This window comes from Sapajus apella, unplaced genomic scaffold, assembly GCF_009761245.1.
Source record: "Sapajus apella isolate SASKATOON/1434 unplaced genomic scaffold, GSC_monkey_1.0 scaffold17, whole genome shotgun sequence".
NCBI lineage: Eukaryota > Metazoa > Chordata > Mammalia > Primates > Cebidae > Sapajus > Sapajus apella.
The window spans coordinates 31725914-31746166 of record NW_022436957.1 but is presented as its reverse complement, the minus strand read 5'-3'; the positions used below and the strand labels follow the sequence as shown (position 1 = coordinate 31746166).

At 36.1% G+C, this 20253-nt stretch overlaps 1 protein-coding gene across 1 annotated transcript in view; it reads right to left on the bottom strand.

The window, feature by feature from the left end:
• The window catches only part of CFAP47 (cilia and flagella associated protein 47), a 443615-nt gene that overhangs the window by 161961 nt on the left and 261401 nt on the right, over nt 1-20253 (bottom strand). Inside the window, exons 40-42 of the mRNA XM_032286197.1 lie at nt 16574-16651; nt 6741-6811; nt 5239-5384 (exon numbers count right to left, since the gene is read on the bottom strand). Of these exons, the coding sequence (XP_032142088.1) occupies nt 5239-5384; nt 6741-6811; nt 16574-16651 (295 nt within the window). The remainder of the gene's footprint in view (nt 1-5238; nt 5385-6740; nt 6812-16573; nt 16652-20253) is intronic.

The following is a 20253-nucleotide window of genomic DNA, read 5'->3' as shown; positions in this document are numbered from 1 at the left end:
CTTTGTCTTATTGGCAACTCATTCTTCTTGATCAAAATCCTGTATTAATTATTTATCCCTGTCTTCACTATCATATAGAAATAAATTCTTCCTTATTTCCAGAAATTGTCACAATCTGCCTGTTTTATAGAAATTCGTGGACATGTTTCAGGACACTATGTATACTAGCAAAGAGTATGCCTTGCATGGGGGCATTCTGTCAAGGGCAAGGATGTCTCATCACCAAGTGGCATCCACTGAGTAAGAGAGGCATTTTTCTAATTCACTGGACTGTGTCATATGTTCAGTAAGCTTCTCTCATCTACCGGGAAGAGGCACCTTTACTTCAAATTCATGCAAAATTTTTGTGTGAGGTAGGCCAGCCCTATGCAAGTTTGCCTTCTCCACTGGTAGTATAGTTTGGCTCTGTGTCCCCACCCAAATATCATCTTGAATGGTATTTCCGAAAGTTGGAAGCGGGGGTCTGGTAGGAGTTGATTAGATCATGAGGGTGGTTCCTAATGGTTTAAAACCATTCCTCTATTGCTGTCTCATGATAGAGTTCTCCTAAGATCTGGTTGTTTCCAAGTGTGTAGCACCTCCTCCTTCACTCTCTTTCTTTCTTTCTCTCCTGCTGGCCATGTGAAGACATGCTTGTTTCCCCTTTTCCTTCTGCCACAATTGTAAGTCTCCTGTGGCCTCTCCAGAAGCAGAAGGCTACAGCCCACAGACCATGAATCAAATAAACCTCTTTTCTTTATAAATTACCCAGTCTCAAGCAGTTCTTTATAGTAGTGTGAGGATAGACTAATATAGAAAATTGGTACCATAATTGGGGTATTGCCACAAAGATACCTGAAAATGTGGAAGTGACTTTTGAACTGGGTAATAGGCAGAAGATGGAACCATTTGGAGGGCTCAGAAGAAGAAAGAAAGGTGAGGGAAAGTTTGGAACATCACAGAGACTTGTTGAATGGTTGTGAGCAAATGCTGACCGGTGCAAGAATGCACTAATACAACTGGAATGTGAGTCTCTTGAGTGCAGGGATCATGGCCTTTGCATATGTTCACTCTCTTCCTAGAAAACTGGCTGCATACTGCTGGTGAATTAAACTATGTTGGGAAGAATGAGCAGCATAATAAAATGAAATTATTGAAGTCCAGCTTGAAGGATGTAAACTTTAAACTGTGATGCAGTGATTCTCTATATTCTACAACTTCCTTTTAGAATGAGAGGGTCCATAAAAATAGTATCGATTTTGGAAAAAAGAAATCACTGTTTCCTCAACTGTGCCATGTCATGTGAGGTGATATTCCCTAGAGCTAAAAGGTTGGTACCACAGGCATGTGGGCTCTTTACAGTCTATCTGATAGCATCGTTGATAAGGAACCCAGAGGTAGGCCAAAAATAAATAACGGCCAGGTACAAAATTCTACTTTTCAGATTTTCTCTTCGTGTTTATCTTGAAAAAGTCTGCACTCCTTATTGTAGGATGAGGGTTTTCTAGTTAACAGGAGAAAGAAGGGTGGCTGAAGAGCAAAAAGGCTTCGCAGTATGAAGGGAGCTGAGAATCTTTGTAACTTTGTGACTATATGCCACATTGACAGAGACTTCAAGGTTGACATAACCTACCCCCATATTGGCACCAGGCATTATGAAGTTAAAAACGGCTTCAAAGTATTTATAGGCCAAATGGGATTTCGTCTTGCCTATGTTTCCCCGGGAACTCAGAGGTGTGACCTGTGGGGAGGAGTGTAGTTATCCTAATTCCCCTCAAAAAAGAAAAACAGTTGTGACAAATTGAATTTAAAAAATCAAAAGATAAATGAAATAGGGCTTGCCACTATAAATCACGGAAAATAAAATGAAAGCATCCTCAAATAATAATTTCTCAAGCTACAAATATATCTTTCATAAAACTCAAGTTAGTCTGCTTAAATATAAAATCACACAAAGATTTTAACATAATGTTTTTACCTTCACATTCAATAAACAAGCAAAATCAGTACTGTTAAATTCTGTATTAATGTTGTAAACATTAATTATAATTGAAAAAAGTTGCACATTCTTGGAAAATACTTGCATATATGCATATTAGAGACTGCCAAATAATCTCTGCATCACCAGACACAGGAAGATACAAAAGACTGAAAGAGAATGAAATGACTGGTAGTGGAAAAAATCAGACAAGTGGCCCTATTGATTTATGTAAATATATGAGAGATGGCCAAAGTGACATTTAATATACTTAACAAATGGTGCTTAATAGTTTTAGGCTAAAGTTGCTATAGACCATAAACCAACAAGAACGCCTTCCAGGGTCTTCTACCTGGGAGTGGACATGCTTTCCCTGTTAACCTCCAACTTGACTTGGCAAGGCTGAAACTCACTTGGTATATGGCACCCTGGTGTGGGGCTGACCAATTTACATAAGTTTCTGGGATACTGACTCCCCTTCTGGCTTCTTCAATTCAGCAATGCCTGGACTTCGGTCCCAATTTGTTCTAACCAAGGTTTGTAGACAGAGAACAAAAAAGGCCAGAAGATAAATCCACCAGGTGGAAGGGAGGCTCTGGGTCAAGTCAATTAGAAACACTGAGTGTTTGTTGGGATGGGGCTGGCTACACCACAGCAAATGGCTGCAAATGGAACCCACTGATAACTCAGCCCCCAGGTCAGGCATCCTGTTTGATGCACTTGCCTCCCTTACACAGGTCAGCTCAGCAATGCCAAGTGGTTTACTGCATAAAAACCCAGGATCAGACAGAGTAGATGTTCACCTGCTGAACACCACAGTGAAGACAGAACCCCAAGGTTTTATCAATACATCATGTGTGTTTTACAATGTCTGTGTGCTTTGTAAAGGGGTCTGTAACCCTCCTCCCCACAAAAAGGTACAATTCACCAGGGACTGGGCCCTGATTCTGCCTGAAATTCCTCCACCCAATTTGCCCCATTCCACTTTGGAACAAACATTTTCTGGCTTCCTAGCATTTGATAGCATGATTTTTCACAGCTTTCATAGGTTTCCCCCTTAGTTAAGAATTTCTGCTGCGCACAGTGGCTCACGGCCTGTAATCCTAGCACTTTGGGAGGCTGAGGTGGGTGAATCACAAGGTCAGGAGTTCAAGACCAGCCTGACCAATATGGTGAAACCCCATATCGACTAAATATATATATATATATATATGTGTGTGTGTGTGTGTGTGTGTGTGTATATATATATATATATATATATATATACACATATATATATATATAAAGAACTATGAACATTAATGTAAGATTTGTAAAACTTTTGTTTTCAAATAGTTGTTACTTTAATCTTTGCATTTTTATTTGAAAATTCAAATAGAACAGCCAAAATGAAAGAAATAGTCTTTGCTTGATAGCAGTGTTAGCAGCAATGTTTCAGTTTGATACATGGAAAACTATCAAGTAGAAGTCTAATTTCAGTTTTTGATAGGTGGTTTTTTTTTTTTTTATTTTTGAGACAGCGTCTCACTCTGTTGCCCAGGCTAGAGTGCACAATCTCAGCTCACTGCAGCCTCTGCCTCCCAGGTTCAAGCAATTCTCCTGCCTCAGTCTCCTGAGTAGCTGGGACTATAGGCACATGCCACCACACTGGCTGATTTTTGTATTTTTACTAGAGACCGGGTTTCACCATGTGGCCAGGGTGGTCTCAAACTCCTGACCTCAGGTGGTCCACCCACCTTGGCTTCCCAAAGTGCTGAATTACGATAGTGAGCCACTGTGCCCACCTAATAGGTGTTTCTTAATGGTAGAGCAGTTATGGCCCACTTAATAAGAATAGTAGCTAACGAGGTGAGCTTGAATGTTTGATTATCTATTCTATTTTTGAATAGAATAATATCATTGAATGTGTAAATTAATAGGTTGTTCTTCTTCATGTAAGAAATATTAATTCAATGCCATACTTAGTATTGACGGCATTGTTTCTCAGTTGACGACAGTATAATTTCAAGATTGTTGTTTTATTTTAATGTTTTCTCTGAAAAGGACAAAACATATGTAAGCAAGATATAGTTTTCAGTAAGTTGAGATAACAAGTTAACTATATTTGATTATATTAAATTTGTGTAAGCTAATATTAATATTCCAATAGGCTAAGTCAAATTATAAGATCAGCCTTGTCACTATGCTATTGAGAATTAACTCTAGTATTTTCTTGGGTTGTATTATAAATTAATATAAAGTGGTTGTGACTTATTTGATCAAACTACTGGTCACAATATAGTTATTACATTTTATAAATTTTATATATGCAGGAATTTAGTTAAATCCTGAACTCCTTTAAAAGAATTAATGAAACAAGATTTAGCATTACTATAAAAAGGCATTTTTTCCTTCTAAGTGGTAATTCTAAGTGTAAAATTAAACTATGTTTTACATTTTTAATAGCTATATTATTTTTCACATGTAAATAATGCCATAGGCATCAGGTTACTATAATACCTCTTTCCAAGTACCATTATTTCACTTTATACATATTCAATTTATTGTACACATAACTGATGATAAATTCAGGACTACATCCTGGAGGTTATAAATTTCTTCCTAAGGTCAACATATGGCAGTGTCTCTTTGGAAGCAAGTAATGCTATAAAGCTTCCCTCGATGGTAACTCTCTCTCCCTCTCTCTTTCTCTCTCCTATCTTTCTCTCTCCCTCTCTCTAATTCTCTCTCTCTCCCTTGCTAGTTTTGAAAATGTAGGTGGTATGGATCCCAGAGCCATAAGGAAATGAATTTTGCCAACAACTTGAGGGAGTTTGGAAGCAGATCCTTCCTCACTTGAGCTCTGGAGACAATCCATCTCTGGTCAATCCCCTGAATGGAGACTTGATAGAACCTACTCAGAGTATCTGAGTATCTATCTAGGTCAATCTGGACCTTTGATGTACAGTAACTGTGAGTTAATAAGCATATGTTGTTTTAAACCACCTAGTGTGTGATAATCTGTTACACAGCTATAGATAACTAATACACATAGAGCCATAAAAAGGTCAGGCATACCTACACTTTGCTTCCATGGGACTGCTCTTTGCAGCTATTATAAAACTTACCCACAACTAGTATAACTATGCATATTCTTGAGGATAAGCTCTTTGCATAGTAACTTGAGAACTGAAATCATCTACATTTCTAGAGTCTCCAGTTGCCTCCAAGTCACCTGCTGTTCGTTAATCCATTAAAGTAGCAGCTGGTGATAAACCCACAGATCACAATTCTGTTCTCACCGTTTTGTTGCTCAGGATGATGATACAATAGCGTATGTGTATGTTAAAAGGAAGAAAGCAGAGCTGTAGACTAGAAGTTTCTTTCACTTCCAGGTGAACAGTTTCCATGGAGCAGAAGAACTCTCTGACAAAAGTGGACTTAATTGCTAGCAAAACACAAACAGAGCTTGTTAACATATAATAAGTGCTGTTCATTTAGTAATTAAAGTTTTGGTATCAAAAAATGTTCAAAACATTAGCATGTAAGATTAGAAGATAATATACACATTTGTTAATGAAAATACAGTGACCCCAGATCAACCTTGTTATAAAACAATGCTTAATTATGACCCTCTATAAAGATTCCTTAATACATAATTTCATTACAAAGAATTTCAGTACTGTTTAAAATTAGCCAGGATATATGAAGCAAAGTGGTCATCAAAGAATCTCCAAATTTTTGTGGACTATGCAATGTTTCACAGGGTACAATGGATAACTTCAACTTGAAACAAAGGATGTATTATCTATATCTTTATCTATCTATCATATAAGTACAGCACACAAGTATTCTGCCATGGAGCTCCATGTATCTATCTAGCAGTTTTAAAACATGTCCACAAATTATTTGATATTGCCTTAAATATAATGATATAGTGGGCCAGTCTTAGTGACTTGATCATTACAAACAATATGCTAGAATGCAGCAAAACTGAAGTGGTGTGATTTTTGTCACTAGATCAAATAATATAACTCAGTTCTGCCAATTCTTTCTTTTTTGGTTCACCTCACTTTAGAACTTAACTGAGATCCCATAAAGATGCCTGGGCCATATGGAAAGGCCATGGGTAAGTGTTCAGGTCAAGAGACCCAGCAGATGTCCCAAACGAAAGGAAGCATTAACAGTCAGACATGTGAGTGAGAAAGACTGAAATGACTCAAGCCCCAACATATATCTGACCCTAGCTAAAGTCACTCAGCTAAGCCCAGCCACCCCAGAAGTGTGAGAGATAACCATCGTTATTAATTTTTGTTGTTTTATGACAGTATATTTGGGGCAATTTGTTCTGTAGCTCTAGATAACCAGAACATTCCTATGTCCATTTGTTCTGCTGATCATTATATCCATCTTTTCTAGGCCTATAGTTATTTCATAAAGTAATTTTATGAAATAAAATGCTCCCCTTACAACTCTAAACTTGGTGATACCTGTCCCCAAAATAAGTTTAAAAATTTGGAATAAGCCAAAGAGACATAAAGGCCATATATCTGAACACATTCTTTGTACATTGGAAGGAAGTAGACTGGCAGTGAAAGGAGAGATGTATGCAGAGACATACAAAGGGTCACCAAGGGAAAAGACTCAGGACTTATGCTTCAGCCTCAAATCAGCCAGCAATCCCCAGGGCTTGCCACTTTGTCTATCCTTGTAACCATCTCTGTTGAATATTTAATTTCATATTATGCTTTGCACATACAAATCAGACATGAAAACAAATAAAAACTTTTATTTAGGTACTCACAGGTATGTAAGGCATCTAAGGAACTGGAACAGCCCTCATCAGCGTCACTTCCAATGCTACTCGTATCACCACTGACACAAGAAAATAGGAAAATGACATCAACAACACAAAACTCAAAAACAATTCTTCATATTAACTAAATCATGCAGAGCCTTAAAAGTTATGGCTAAGTACAAATGCTATGAAAGGACCACAGATATATTTCAAATATTATTTGATATTCACATTGTTTTAGAAATTAAAAAATATAAAAATACAAAAAGGAAACTGACAAACATCCATATTTCCACTACTCTTTTCAAAAAAATTGATAAATTATTTTTTACTTTAAAATATAGTACTGTAGAGAAGTACAAATTTGATGATAATAATAAAAACCCTAATCCACAGACTCAAAAAGTAGATGATCTCAATTTAGGACCAGAAAGGTACTTTTTCCAAAAGTGGTTCTAGCAATTGCTTTCTTGAGAAAATTTCCTTTTCTAAGTTTATTATTTCCACATTTGCTTCTTTCTTATAAAGCTATAAGAAGACTTGGAATTTAATTAATTTCTGATTGCGTTTCTGAAAACAAAGTAGCAGATCACAGCCTGAAGCAACTGCCTCCCTTGAAAGACCTCCAGGTCTTTCAGAACCCATCAATTTCCCCCATATCACTCTTTTTTTAGTATTCATAATTATTTTGCTCAACAAGCTGTCAATTACTATTTTGGTTTAGAGATATTGATTACCTGACTTTTTTCGGAGAACACAAAACCCTGTATTTGCTCACTTTGACATCTGCTTTTCCCTGAATTTGATGCTATAAAAATAGTTTGACTCTTTACAAGTAAAGTATAACTTATTCATTCCTTTTAACCATTTGATTTTGATTAGTAACATTGTACTGTCTTTTCTTTACAATACATTAATAATGAGGTTACTTACCACTTCTTACAGATATTCTGTGCCTTAATTCTACTCATAGGTATTCTGGTTAGCACTGTAAGTTTTATATATATATATACATACACATATATATATACATATATATATATGTGTATATATATATATTTTAAAACAAAGGTAATACCTTTTTAAAATAAGAAAATTTAATATTTTATGTAATTTGAGTATTTGATAAACATTTTAATGCTGCTATAGACACAACAAACAGATATTTTCGCATTTATAAGGGAGACCATACAGAATGGAAAGAATAACAAAGAATGTTTATTGTTTCTCCATATTCAGCTCCATTGTCATTTCTTTGATATTGGAGCTCTGGGTAGAAAGCCTAATTAACATATACAGATAATTTCCAAATTTCATTTTGTTCAATACTTGTAATTTCTAGTCCAATCATTTTTATTATAGTGAGTAGAAAAACAGACCAATTTGGGCTTCATATCTTTTTCCTTGTCTTTACCAATTTTGTCAGAAACAAGAAATGAAAGTACCTTTTGGAGAAATCAGAGTTGTCTCATCCTCAAAAGGAGACTCTCAAATCCAGAACAATTGATTTACTGTTTATGCTAAAGACAGACAGAACACATTGCACACCTAGTTCTTTGTACTGAGTTGCATATGAATCCAATGGTTATCATGATTACAAAAGACATCAGAAAATAATTTGATGAAATAATTAGACTTGGAAAAACTCTATTTTACCTGATGAATGTTTCTAAGTCTAGAAAGCTAGTGACAAATCTAACATTTTTATAAAACTTTGGTCTCCCAAAGACAGAATGGAAAATAACTTAATTTATTTCCCTTTTTGTTAATCCTTGCACTTCAGTCTGCACTACCACTTTCCTGAATGCTTATAAACTATTGTTGACGTTAAAGAAGAGCTAAGTCCTTAGCCTTAGGAAAAAAATAGAATCAAAAGAGGCTAAAATTATAAAAAATACTGTAGATCAATCAATTAAATATTTCCTGCTAACTCAGTAGTGGCCCAGAGTCAGGAAATGAAAACTACTTTTGAGGTGTGAAGGGGTAACATTTCTTTTTCCACTGCAGTAGTGGTATGCATCTCTTTTTAAGCTAAAATGAGAAAAATGGCATTGGATTGATTCTCTTAAAGGTATGACTAAATGAGCCCAAATTTCCTACTCAAACCTCTACCAAAAGAGTTAGGAAGATATTTATCATAAGCTTTCCTGAAGTTAATTCAGGGCAGGCATTCAAGGCTGTATTTCAACCACATAGCAAAATGTATGGTTGAAGTCTAGTTTTGATGTATCATGCCTTTTGAATGCCACATGCATCATGAAAACTAGAGAGCATCAAGTTTTAGATTCATTCGATCTCCCATATATATAGATGTTCCTCAATAAAAGCCCAGTAGATATATAGAGGGTAGTAAAAATGAAATATTTGCTGTTTTTTGTGCCACTTCGACCCCTGAGCAGTTGCAAAGGGTCTAAAGAAAGAGGTCCTAAGATAAAGGGCAGAGTTGATCTACAAATTTGAATGGGACAAAAATTTCATCTTGTCTTCCACTAACTTAACAACAATTTAAATCAAACCATAGTCGTATTAAGTATACCTATGATTTGGTATACTTAATACCAAATAATCACAGATATGTTTATTTTACATCTCAGTTATTGTTTATGTTTATCACTACTTTTAAAGTATAGTAGACATTAACTTCACCATTGTTTGTGTTAATAAAGTAGTGAAGATCAATTCGATGAAATAAAAAGAAAAGGCAAGATAGTAGAAAAAAGAGTGAAAAGAAATGAATAAAGCCTCCAAGAAATATGGGATTATGTGAAAAGACCTAATTTATGTACATGAATATGTTGGGGACAATGAATTCAAGCTGGAAAACACATTCCAGGATATTATCCAGGAGAACTTCCCCAGCTTAGCAAGGCAGTCCAACATTAAAATCCAAGAAATACAGAGAACTACACAAAGATATTCCTCAAGAAGAGCAACACCAAGGCACATAATCATCAGATTCACCAGGGTTGAATAAAGGAAAAAATGCTAAGGGCAGCCAGAGAGAAAGGTCAGGTCACCCACAGAGTAAAGCAAATCAGACTCACAGCGGATCTCTCAGCAGAAACCCTATAAGGCAGAAGAGAGGGGGGGCCAGTATCAACATCCTTAAAGAAAAGAACTTTCAACCCAGAATCTCACATCCAGCCAAACTAAGCTTCATAAGTGAAGGAGAAATAAAATCCTTTACAGACAAGCAATTATTGAGAGACTTCATCACCACCAGACCTGCCTTACAAGAGCTCCTGAAAGAAATACTAAACACAGAAAGGAACAAGTACCAGCCACTGCAAAAGCACACCACATGTCAAAGACCAAAAATGCAATGAAAAAAGTGGGTCAACTAACAGGCAAGAAAACCAGCCAGCAACAAAATGGTGGGATCAAATTCACACATAACAATATTAACACTGAATGTAAATGGCCTAAATGTCCCAATCAAAAGACACAGACTGGCAAACTGGATAAAAAGTCAAGACCCATCAGTGTGCCCTATTCAGGAAACCCATCTCATGTACAAGACACACATAGACTCAAAATAAAGGGATGGAAGAAGATTTACCAAGCAAATGGAGAACAAAAAAAAGCAGGGTTTGCAATTCTTGTCTCTGATAAAATAGACTTCAAACCAACAAAGATCAAAGAGACAATGAAAGACATTACATAATGGTAAAAGATCAATGCAACAAGAAGAGCTAACTATCCTAAATATATATGCACCCAACACAGGAGCACGAGATATATAAAGCAAGTTCTTAATGACCTAAAAGGAGATTTAGACTCCCACACAATAATAGTGGGAGACTTCAACACTCCACTGCAATATTAGACAGATCAATGGGACAGAAAATTAACAAGGGCATCTAGAACTTGAATGCAGAGCTGGACCAAGTGGACTTAACAGACATCTACAGAACTCTCCACCCCAAGTCCACAGAATATGCATTCTTCTCAGTACCACATCACACTTACTCTAAAATAGACCACAAAATTGGAAGCAAATCACTCCTCAGCAAATGCAAAAGAATGGAAATCATAACAGTCTATCAGACCATAGAACAATCAGATTAGAACTCAGGATTAAGAAACTCACTCAAATCCACACAACTACTTTGAAACTGAACAACTTGCTTCTGAGTGTTGACTGGATAAACAATGAAATGAAGGCAGAAATAAAGATGTTCTTCAAAACCAATCAGAATGAAGACACAACTTACGAGAATCTCTGGGACACCTTCAAAGCAGTGTCAAGAGGGAAATTCATAGCAATAAATGCCCACATGAGAAACAAGGAAAGATCTAAAATCAACACCCTATCACCAAAATTGAAAGGGCTAGAGGAGCAAGATCAAAAAACTCAAAAGCTAGCAGAAGACAAGAAATAACTAAGATCAGAGCTGAACTGAAGGAGATAGAGACACAAAAAACCCTTCAAAAAATCAATAAATCCAGGAGCTGTTTTTTTCAAAAGATCAACAAAATAGACAGACCACTAGCCAAACTGATAAAAAAAGAAAAGAGAGAAGAATCAAATAGATGCAATAAAAAATGATACAGGGGATATCACCACTGATTCCATAGAAATGGAAACTACCATCAGAGATTACTAAAAATGATTCTATGCACACAAACCAGTAAATCTGGAAGAAATGGATAAATTCCTGACACTTGCACTCTACCAAGACTAAACCAGGAAGAAGTTGACGACCTGAATAGACCAATAACAAGGGCTGAAGTTGAGGCAGCAATTAATAGCCTACCAACCAAAAAAATTCCAGGACCAGATGGGTTCACAACTGAATTCTACCAGAAATACAAAGAGGAGTTGGTTCTATTCCTTCTGAAACTAGACTAAACAATACAAAAAGAGGGAATCCTCCCTAACTAATTTTATGACACCAACATCATCCTGATACTGAAACCAGGCAGAGAGCCAACTAAAAAAGAAAACTGGAGGCCAATATCCATGATGAACACAGATGCAATAACCTTCAATAAAATACTGGCAAACTGAATGCAACAGCACATCAAAAAGCTTATTCATCACGATCAAGGAGGCTTCCTCCCAGGGATGCAAGGCTGGTTCAACATACACATGTCCATAATCATAATCCACCACATAAACAGAACCAAAGACAAAAACCACGATTATCTCAATAGATACTGAGAAGGGCTTCGACAAAATTCAACAGCCCTCCATGCTAAAAACTCTCAATAAACTCGGTATCAACGGGATGTATCATAAAATAATAAAAGCTATTTATGACAAACTCACAGCCAATATCATACTGAATGGGCAAAAGCTGGAAGAATTCCCTTTGAAATCAGGCACTAGACAAGGATGCCCTCTCTCACCACTCCTATTCAATATAGTGTTGGAAGTTCTAGCAAGAGGAATCAGGCAAGAAAAAGAAATAAAGAATATTCAATTAGGAAAGGAGAAAGTCAAACTGTCTCTATTTGTAGATGATACTATTGTATATTTAGAAGTCCCCATTGTATCAGCCCAAAACCTTCTCAAACTGATAAGCAACTTCAGCAAAGTCTCAGAATACAAAATTAATGTGAATAAATCACAAGCATTCCTATATACCAATAACAGAACAACAGAGAGCCAAATCAAGAGTGAACTCCCATTCACAACTGCTACAAAGAGGAAAAAAAATACCTAGGAATACAACTAACAAAGGATGTAAAGGCCCTCTTCAAGGAGAACTACAAACCACTGCTCAACAAAATGAGAGAGGACACAAACAGATGGAAAAACATTCCATGCTCATGGTTAGGAAGAATCAATATCGTGAAAATGGCCATACTGCCCAAAGTAATTTATAGATTCAGTGCTATTCCCATCAAGCTACCAATGACCTTCTTCACAGAACTGGAAAAAAACACCTTAAACTTCATATGGAACCACAAGAGAGCCCGCATAGCCAGGACAATCCTAAGCAAAAAGAACAAAGCCAGAGGCATAACACTGCTGGACTTCAAACTATACTACAAGGCTACAGTAAACAAAACAGCATGGTACTGGTACCAAAACAGAGACATAGACCAATGGAACAGAACGGAGGCCTCAGAAGCAACACGACGCATCTACAGCCATCTGATCTTTGACAAACCTGACAAAAACAAGCAATGGGAAAAGGACATCGTGTTTAATAAATGGTGTTGGGAAAACTGGCTAGCAATGTGCAGAAAGCAGAAACGGGACCCCTTCCTGTCACCTTACACTAAAATTAACTCCAGATGGATTAAAGATTTAAACATAAAACTAACACCATAGAAACTAGAACAAAAGGTAGCCAAAACCACCCAGGACATAGGCATAGGCAAGGATTTCATGACTAAAACACCAAAAGCAATGTCAACAAAAGCCAAGATAGACAAATGCGATCTAATGAAAATTCAGAGCTTCTGTACAGCAAAAGAAACAATCATTAGACCGAACCAGCAACCAATAGAATGGGAAAAAATTTTTGCAATCTAACCATCTGACAAAGGGCTAATATCTGGAATCTACAAAGAACTAAAACAGATATACAAGAGAAATCTAGCAAACCCATTCAAAAGTGGGCAAAGGATATGAACACACGCTTCTCAAAAGAAGACGTATATGAGGCCAACAAACATATGAAGAAATGCTCATCATCACTGGTCATGAGAGAAAAGCAAATCAAAACCACATTGAGGTATCATCTCATGCCAGTTAGAATGGTGATCATTAAAAAATCTGGAGACAACAGATGCTGGAGAGGATGTGGAGAAACAGGAACACTTTTACACTGTTGGTGGGAGTGTAAATTAGTTCAACCATTGTGGAAGACAGTGTGGTGATTCCTCAAGGATTTAGAAATAGAAATTCCATTTGTCCTAGTAATCCCATTACTGAGTATATACCTAAAGGATTATAAATCATTTTATTATAAAGACTCGTACACACATATGTTCATTGTGGTCCTGTGTACAATAGCAAAGACCTGGAACCAACCCAAATGCCCATCAATGATAGAATGGACAAGGAAAATGTGGCACATATACACCATGGAATACTATGCCGCCATAAAAAAACAATGAGTTCATGTCCTTTGTAGAGACTTGGATGAATCTGGAAACCATCATTCTCAGCAAACTGACACAAGAACGGGAAACCAAACACCACATGTTCTCACTCATAGCCGAGTGTTGAACAATTAGAATACATGGACCCAGGGAGAGGAGCAACACATACTGGGGGCAGTTGTGGGTGGGGGCAGGGGAGGGACAGCAGGGGGTAGGGAGGGTGGGGAGGGATAACATGGGGAGAAATGCCAGATATAGATGAGGGGGGAATGGAGGCAGCAAACCACCTGGTTATGTATGCACGTATGCAACAAACCTACATGATCTGCACATGTACCCCAGAAGCTAAAGTAAAATAAAAGTTAAAAAAAAAAAAAGAATTGCCTTTGCCTTTGATTTAGGAGACAGTCTTCACATTAGTAAATTCCCAGTATTTTAAATGTATTGCTCTGAGTTATTCTTGCAGAGTTAATCTGCAGGAGCCTGATTGTTCTATTTGGGATCAATGTTCTCCCTGACCCAACATTCAATGTCTCAGCATCTTTAAGTTTTTCTGGGCTGTTGTTTTGTTTTGTTTTTCAACACAGGAAGGCTTGAGAGAACTAAGGAAGTACAGCATTATAAATAAAATATATGACACTAATGAGACATAATGATCAATAGTGCTTGATGACCATGACAGACACACTTCTTAAACTATATTTCAAGAGGAATTGGTAATTATTTGGAATGAGTACTTCCAAGGTTTCCTTTCCTGGAAAAACTAAATTATCAATGCTTTTATACTTATTTCTTCTATTTTCTTTTTGATTTGGGAAGCAAACCACACACACACACACACAAAATAACCTTACTTATAGCTTTAGATTCCATGGCTTCAGTAATCCCAGAACTTTGGATCTAATCAAACCCATTCCAGAGTATTATATAAGGAAAACCATGATAAATTAGAGATACAAAAATCATATTTTGTATTCCAAATCCTGAGAGTACGCTCAATTTTTCTGTTCATTACATTGATTCAATTTTGAGTTATTTATGCTCACATATACCTACAGTGTTACTTCAAGACATGACTCTAATTTAACATACAATACTACAAATTTTACACAATTAATGTGAAGAAGTTATTTCAAGGCCCTTCAGGCAAAATCTACAATCACAAAGCAGTCACTTGAATCAAGAAGAATCAAGGGTCTGAAAAGACAAAAATCTAGAACTGTTTACAGAAGTGTTTTTAGCAATACTTCAGTAAAACTTGCATTTCATATCTACAAAGAAATTAACATAAAATACCTACACTCCTCTTATTCTTTTGGTATCTATAATGCTGCCTTATAACTAAATACATCAATCGATATTTTACTGTTCACTAAAGCAAAATATGAAAGCAAGACTTCAAAGGCCATAGGTAAGCATGACATTGGCATTCAACAAAACAAATGCAGTGAGACAAAAATGGTTTCATCTTTAATAACTTTTCTCACAGAATAACCATCGAAGGAATCAAACATCTCATAATAGATGAAACTCGTATAATCTCCCAAAAGCGTTAAGTTAAATACAATTCATTTTTTTAAAAAAACCTATACGCATTTTAATCTTAGCAAGATCTGCACAAGCACTTTAATGGTTTCTGATGACACTGGGAATTCCTGTTGCGTAAATTGTCAAATTCTTGCCTCTTGATACATTTTTGTATCTAAAAGGATGATATTGATGCTATCAAGCACCACACAAAGACAAACAAGGGTGTAAAATAGACTAAAAACATAGTAATAGTCAACATAGGTATGCATTTCAATAGACATCTACATTATTTTTTCTCTATCTCGTTTTCTTTAACATTGATAACATTGTTTTTAACTGTACTTAACTTTATATAGTGATTCTATGGTGTAAAATAGAGGAGCAACATAAAGCAATCAATTTTTTAAAAATCCTGTCTCTTTATTCAGAATTCAAAGTTTCTTTATAAACTAAATATAGCACTCGTAAAGTAGGTGGAATACGTTTAAACACTATCAATTCTCATTATCCACAAATTCCATATTTACAAATCCACCTACTTCCTAAAATGTATTTGTAACCCCAAAATCAGTACTCATGGTGCTTTCATGATGTTAACGGACATGAACGGAGAGATGTTCACTGTTCATGTCCTTTAACATCACTGGTTGCACCAATTGCAGCTTAGGTCAAAGTAACAATGAGCCTTCTTATTTCAGTTCTTATACAAGTATCGAGATGAGAAGAGGTAAAGATAATAGTGAGCAGTGCTGAGTAATGCAAGACACTCAGGCCTAGTGGACACGGTTTGAATACCTTCTCTGATGCCTTTTAGTGAGGCAGTGTCAGGAAAGTCATCTGACACTTCTGAATCCCGTTTTCATTTTGTAAAAAAAAAAAAGAAAAAAATAGGTTCTTCCCTGATGGGCTATTTTTAGAATTTACTATTATAATCTATGTGATTATATATGTTTCTTCCAGGAATAATGGTTCCATATTCATAAATAGAATATGCATAGCAATTTTTATAGAATATAACTACCACAAATAATGAAAATCTGCTATATTTAATCGAGTTCAGATTTATTCAATTTTTACGCACATGAACCTAGTAACATATAAATATATATTTAGATATGAGTGTGAATTAGGTAGATTAAACATTTTGTATAAATGAAAACTATTGTGTAATTATACAACTAGTTTGCTTGACTACTTATTTCTCAAAACTTTTTCTAAGATACTTATGAGTTCAAAATACAGACACTTACTCCTGTGTCAGGTATTGAGTGGATTTAGCTAATTGTGATGGTGAAGAGACAAATGTTGAGGATTCCACCAAAATGACGCTGAAATAAATGAAAAAATAATTATTTTTAATCGACTGCAACAAAATTAAGATAACCACAAAAATTCTGCTTTTATTTTTTCCCTTTGTTCATAAAATATGCTTAGAATCAGAATAAACTACAGTTTAAAAAATCCATGTGCTTTCATTCTGCAACTCAAAATATATACATTAGAAAGAAGAGAAAGATCAGAATGGAAATATGTGAAACATAATGTCTTTGTCAGCACTGAATTCTCGTAGCAAGGATATTTAGAACATAAGTGACTGGTCATACTACATTCCAGAAACAAAGAAGAAATAACACACTGGTCTTACACATCCCCAGAGCTGTACACATTTCATAATTTCTAAACCTATTTCCATAAAAGAAAAATATTTCTTTCAGGAGTGGACATGAGATGTATGTAGCTAGATAACCAGTACATTAATAATTATGTCATGTTCTGAAATCACACAAGCAATGGAAAGTCTTTCTATACGACAATGCTCATACATTCCAGAAACAGTTATAGAGACACATTTGTTTCTTACTTATAGGACATGAAGTTCTGGAAACACAAACATTTTTGCCTCAGTCTGCTCACATCATAGCCTATGAATGATGCCCTAGTAGTAAATTAAAGATGTCATGAAAATTCATGTCATGAATGGTTAATTCTACCTTCAAAAGTGAACAGATTTTGTCACATACTGTTAAAAATAAATTCTCCAAACTTGATTTATCAAAGAAACCGTTTTCATTATGTAAGTTACTGAGACCCCCAAAATAGTAGCTTTTTGAGAAAAACTAGGCTAGTAATTAATCCAAAGTTTTAGTCTTGATAACACACATGCACACATTCTGCATGTATATATAAACTAAATGCAACATTTTCCTATATCCTAAAATGTATTATTTTTCTTATTCTATTTTTTCTTCATTCAAATTTTTATTTTTTATTTTTTTAATTTCAAATTGTATTTTAGATTGAGGGAGTTCATGTGCAGGGTTGTTACATGGGTATACTGCATGATGCTGAGGTTTGGTGTATAATTGATTCTATTACCCAGGTAGTGAGCATAGTACCCAATAAGTAGTATTTCAGTCCTTGCTCCCTCCATCCCTCTGCCCTCTAGTAGTTTCCAGTATCTATTGTCCCCATCTTTACGTCCACGTATACACAATTGAGGAAACGTGATCATTGGTTTTTAGTTTCTGCATTAATTCTCTTACAATGACAGTCTCCAGCTACATTCATGTTGCTGCAAAGAGCATGATCTCTTCCATTTTTTTTATGGCTGCAAGATGGATACAATAAAAGAGACAAACATTGGGTTCAAAAACACAAACCAATTGGGAGTAAAAAGATTTAAAAAGGAATACCATGAAAATAATAATCAAAAAGGAGCTGGAATGGCTACCTTAATAATAGACAAAATAATATTTAAGACAAATATTAAGCATGACACCATGAGAGATCTTTGGACTCTCACCCAAAGAAAATGAGTAAAAATAAAAACAAAAAAACACGCACAAAAAAAAACAAAAAACACTTTGACATTCTCTGGAGATGGTTCTAAGGGCATACAGCAAATGACGAAAAATCTTTTAAACAAAATCAACTAAAATTTACTAAGAAAACCAGTCTGTGGTATTTGAAACAAGAACTCTATCTCCTTCTTCCTTTCAAGCTCAACAAAAAAGAAACTTTGTTTCAAACTGTTTTTGCCAAGAACACAGGGCTATTCCTTCTCCTGGCTCCCATTTGGAGACCTATGTTTCCGAGAGGCATTGGCCATCAACATTTTTCACCTCAGTACAGGTTGCTGAGGCTAGGTTCTGGGCAAGTACAGTTGAGAGACAGTGAGAAGCTCCTTTCTTCTACCCAGTACCCACTGATGGACAGAAGCTCTAACACGAGTGTGGCACTGCTGAAAATACTGGGACCCCAATTGCCTTTGCCCCCATTTGTAAGGTGGTAGTTCTACACTGGGAGAAGCAAGTCAAAAAATCCTGAGGCTATTTTGTCCCCTTGCCCACCTAGCACTCAGCTCCTAAAATGGAGGGTTTGCTGAAGAAAAAGTGTGCCATTGTCCCCACCCTCAGCTCTAGAGTCGAGTAGTGGATCAGCTATTTTCCCTGAGGAGACAAGCAGGCCTTAAAATGAATCACTCCTAATTACCTCCCAAAGAAATGATTTCATGTGCAATGAAGTGTGGAGAAATTCAAGTGAGTGCTCTCAGAAACAGTGTCAGTTATGGTGAAATGCAATTGGATGGAGATTGGCAGATCAACAAAGATACAGGTGTTGTATTGGATGGAGCGTAGAAAGTTAGCACCAAGACAAAAGTATGCCAGATTACAGGGTCATTTATTATGCCGGCGACCACAGAGGACTCACGTCTCTCCAACCTGTGGCGTCAAAAGGAGGGTGCCAAGACTTTTTATACCTGAAAAACCACCTTGGGAGTGGGGGTGAGGAGTGGGGATGGGGATGAAAAGGTTTCGGACATTCCAAGGGCTAGGGGATTCTGTGATTCACCTCCTGGGTAGAGACGAGGGCGGGAGTCTCCGGACATTCCAGGGGCCAGGGGACTTTTGTCATTCTGTTTGTTACTTCAGTGGTTTACAGAAGTCAAGATAAGCATTTGTTTACACACAGATCTTAGTTATCCTGGGCTGCTTATTTTAGTTATTACTAAATAACTAAAGCAAAAGCTAGCAATTCTGGCACAATATCACACAAACTAAACTATAGGGCTGTTAATTTGCTGGAGAGAACTGTTAGTTTGCTGAAAGAGATGGCTGGAAGTCCTCCTGGAGTCAGGAAAATTCATTTTAGAAAATCAGAAAAAATGATTCATAGAACTGTTTTTTCAAAGAGGTCTGAGGTTGAATGAATTAGCTTAAGAGTAACTTATTCACCCCCACCCCATGCAGGGAATTTAACAAATGGGTGTGGTCAGAAAAACTCCAGGGAGCCCTGCCAAAACCATTGTAATCCCAGGGTAGTTACAGGCATACCAAAGGCTGTGGCCTTTGACAAGCAATATCAGAGGTTTAACACTATGTGTTTGGCATAATATTAAAGGTTTTAGCAGGGGGAGATAGACATCACTAAAATAACCCAGCCAGTCAGTAAAAAAATTAGAAGTGCAAATAACATTAGCAAGCCTGGGGCAGATAGAATCTGACCTAGAACTGGCATAATATATTTTCCACAATGTCTAGTCTATTTCATAAAAATTATGAAACTGCCTGCTTGAGTAACCTAGGTATCAGATTGAACAGAAATCAAATTTAAAATAGCCATTATAAATACCTTCAAAGAAATAAAGGAAACTATAAGGAAATAAAGGAAAATATGATGACAATATAGCATCAAGTAGAGAATATCAACAGAGATCGAAATTATAAAAAAAGAAACAAATGGAAATTTTGGAGATGGAAGCTACATTAAGAGAGATAAAAATTCACTCGAGGGCTTAATAGTAGATTTGAACTGGGGGAAAAAAAAAACTAACAAATTTGAAGATTGGTAGAGATTACACATTCTGAAGAACAGAGGAAAAAAAACTTCAAAAAAGTAAATAGAATCTGACATATGTATGGTAGGCACA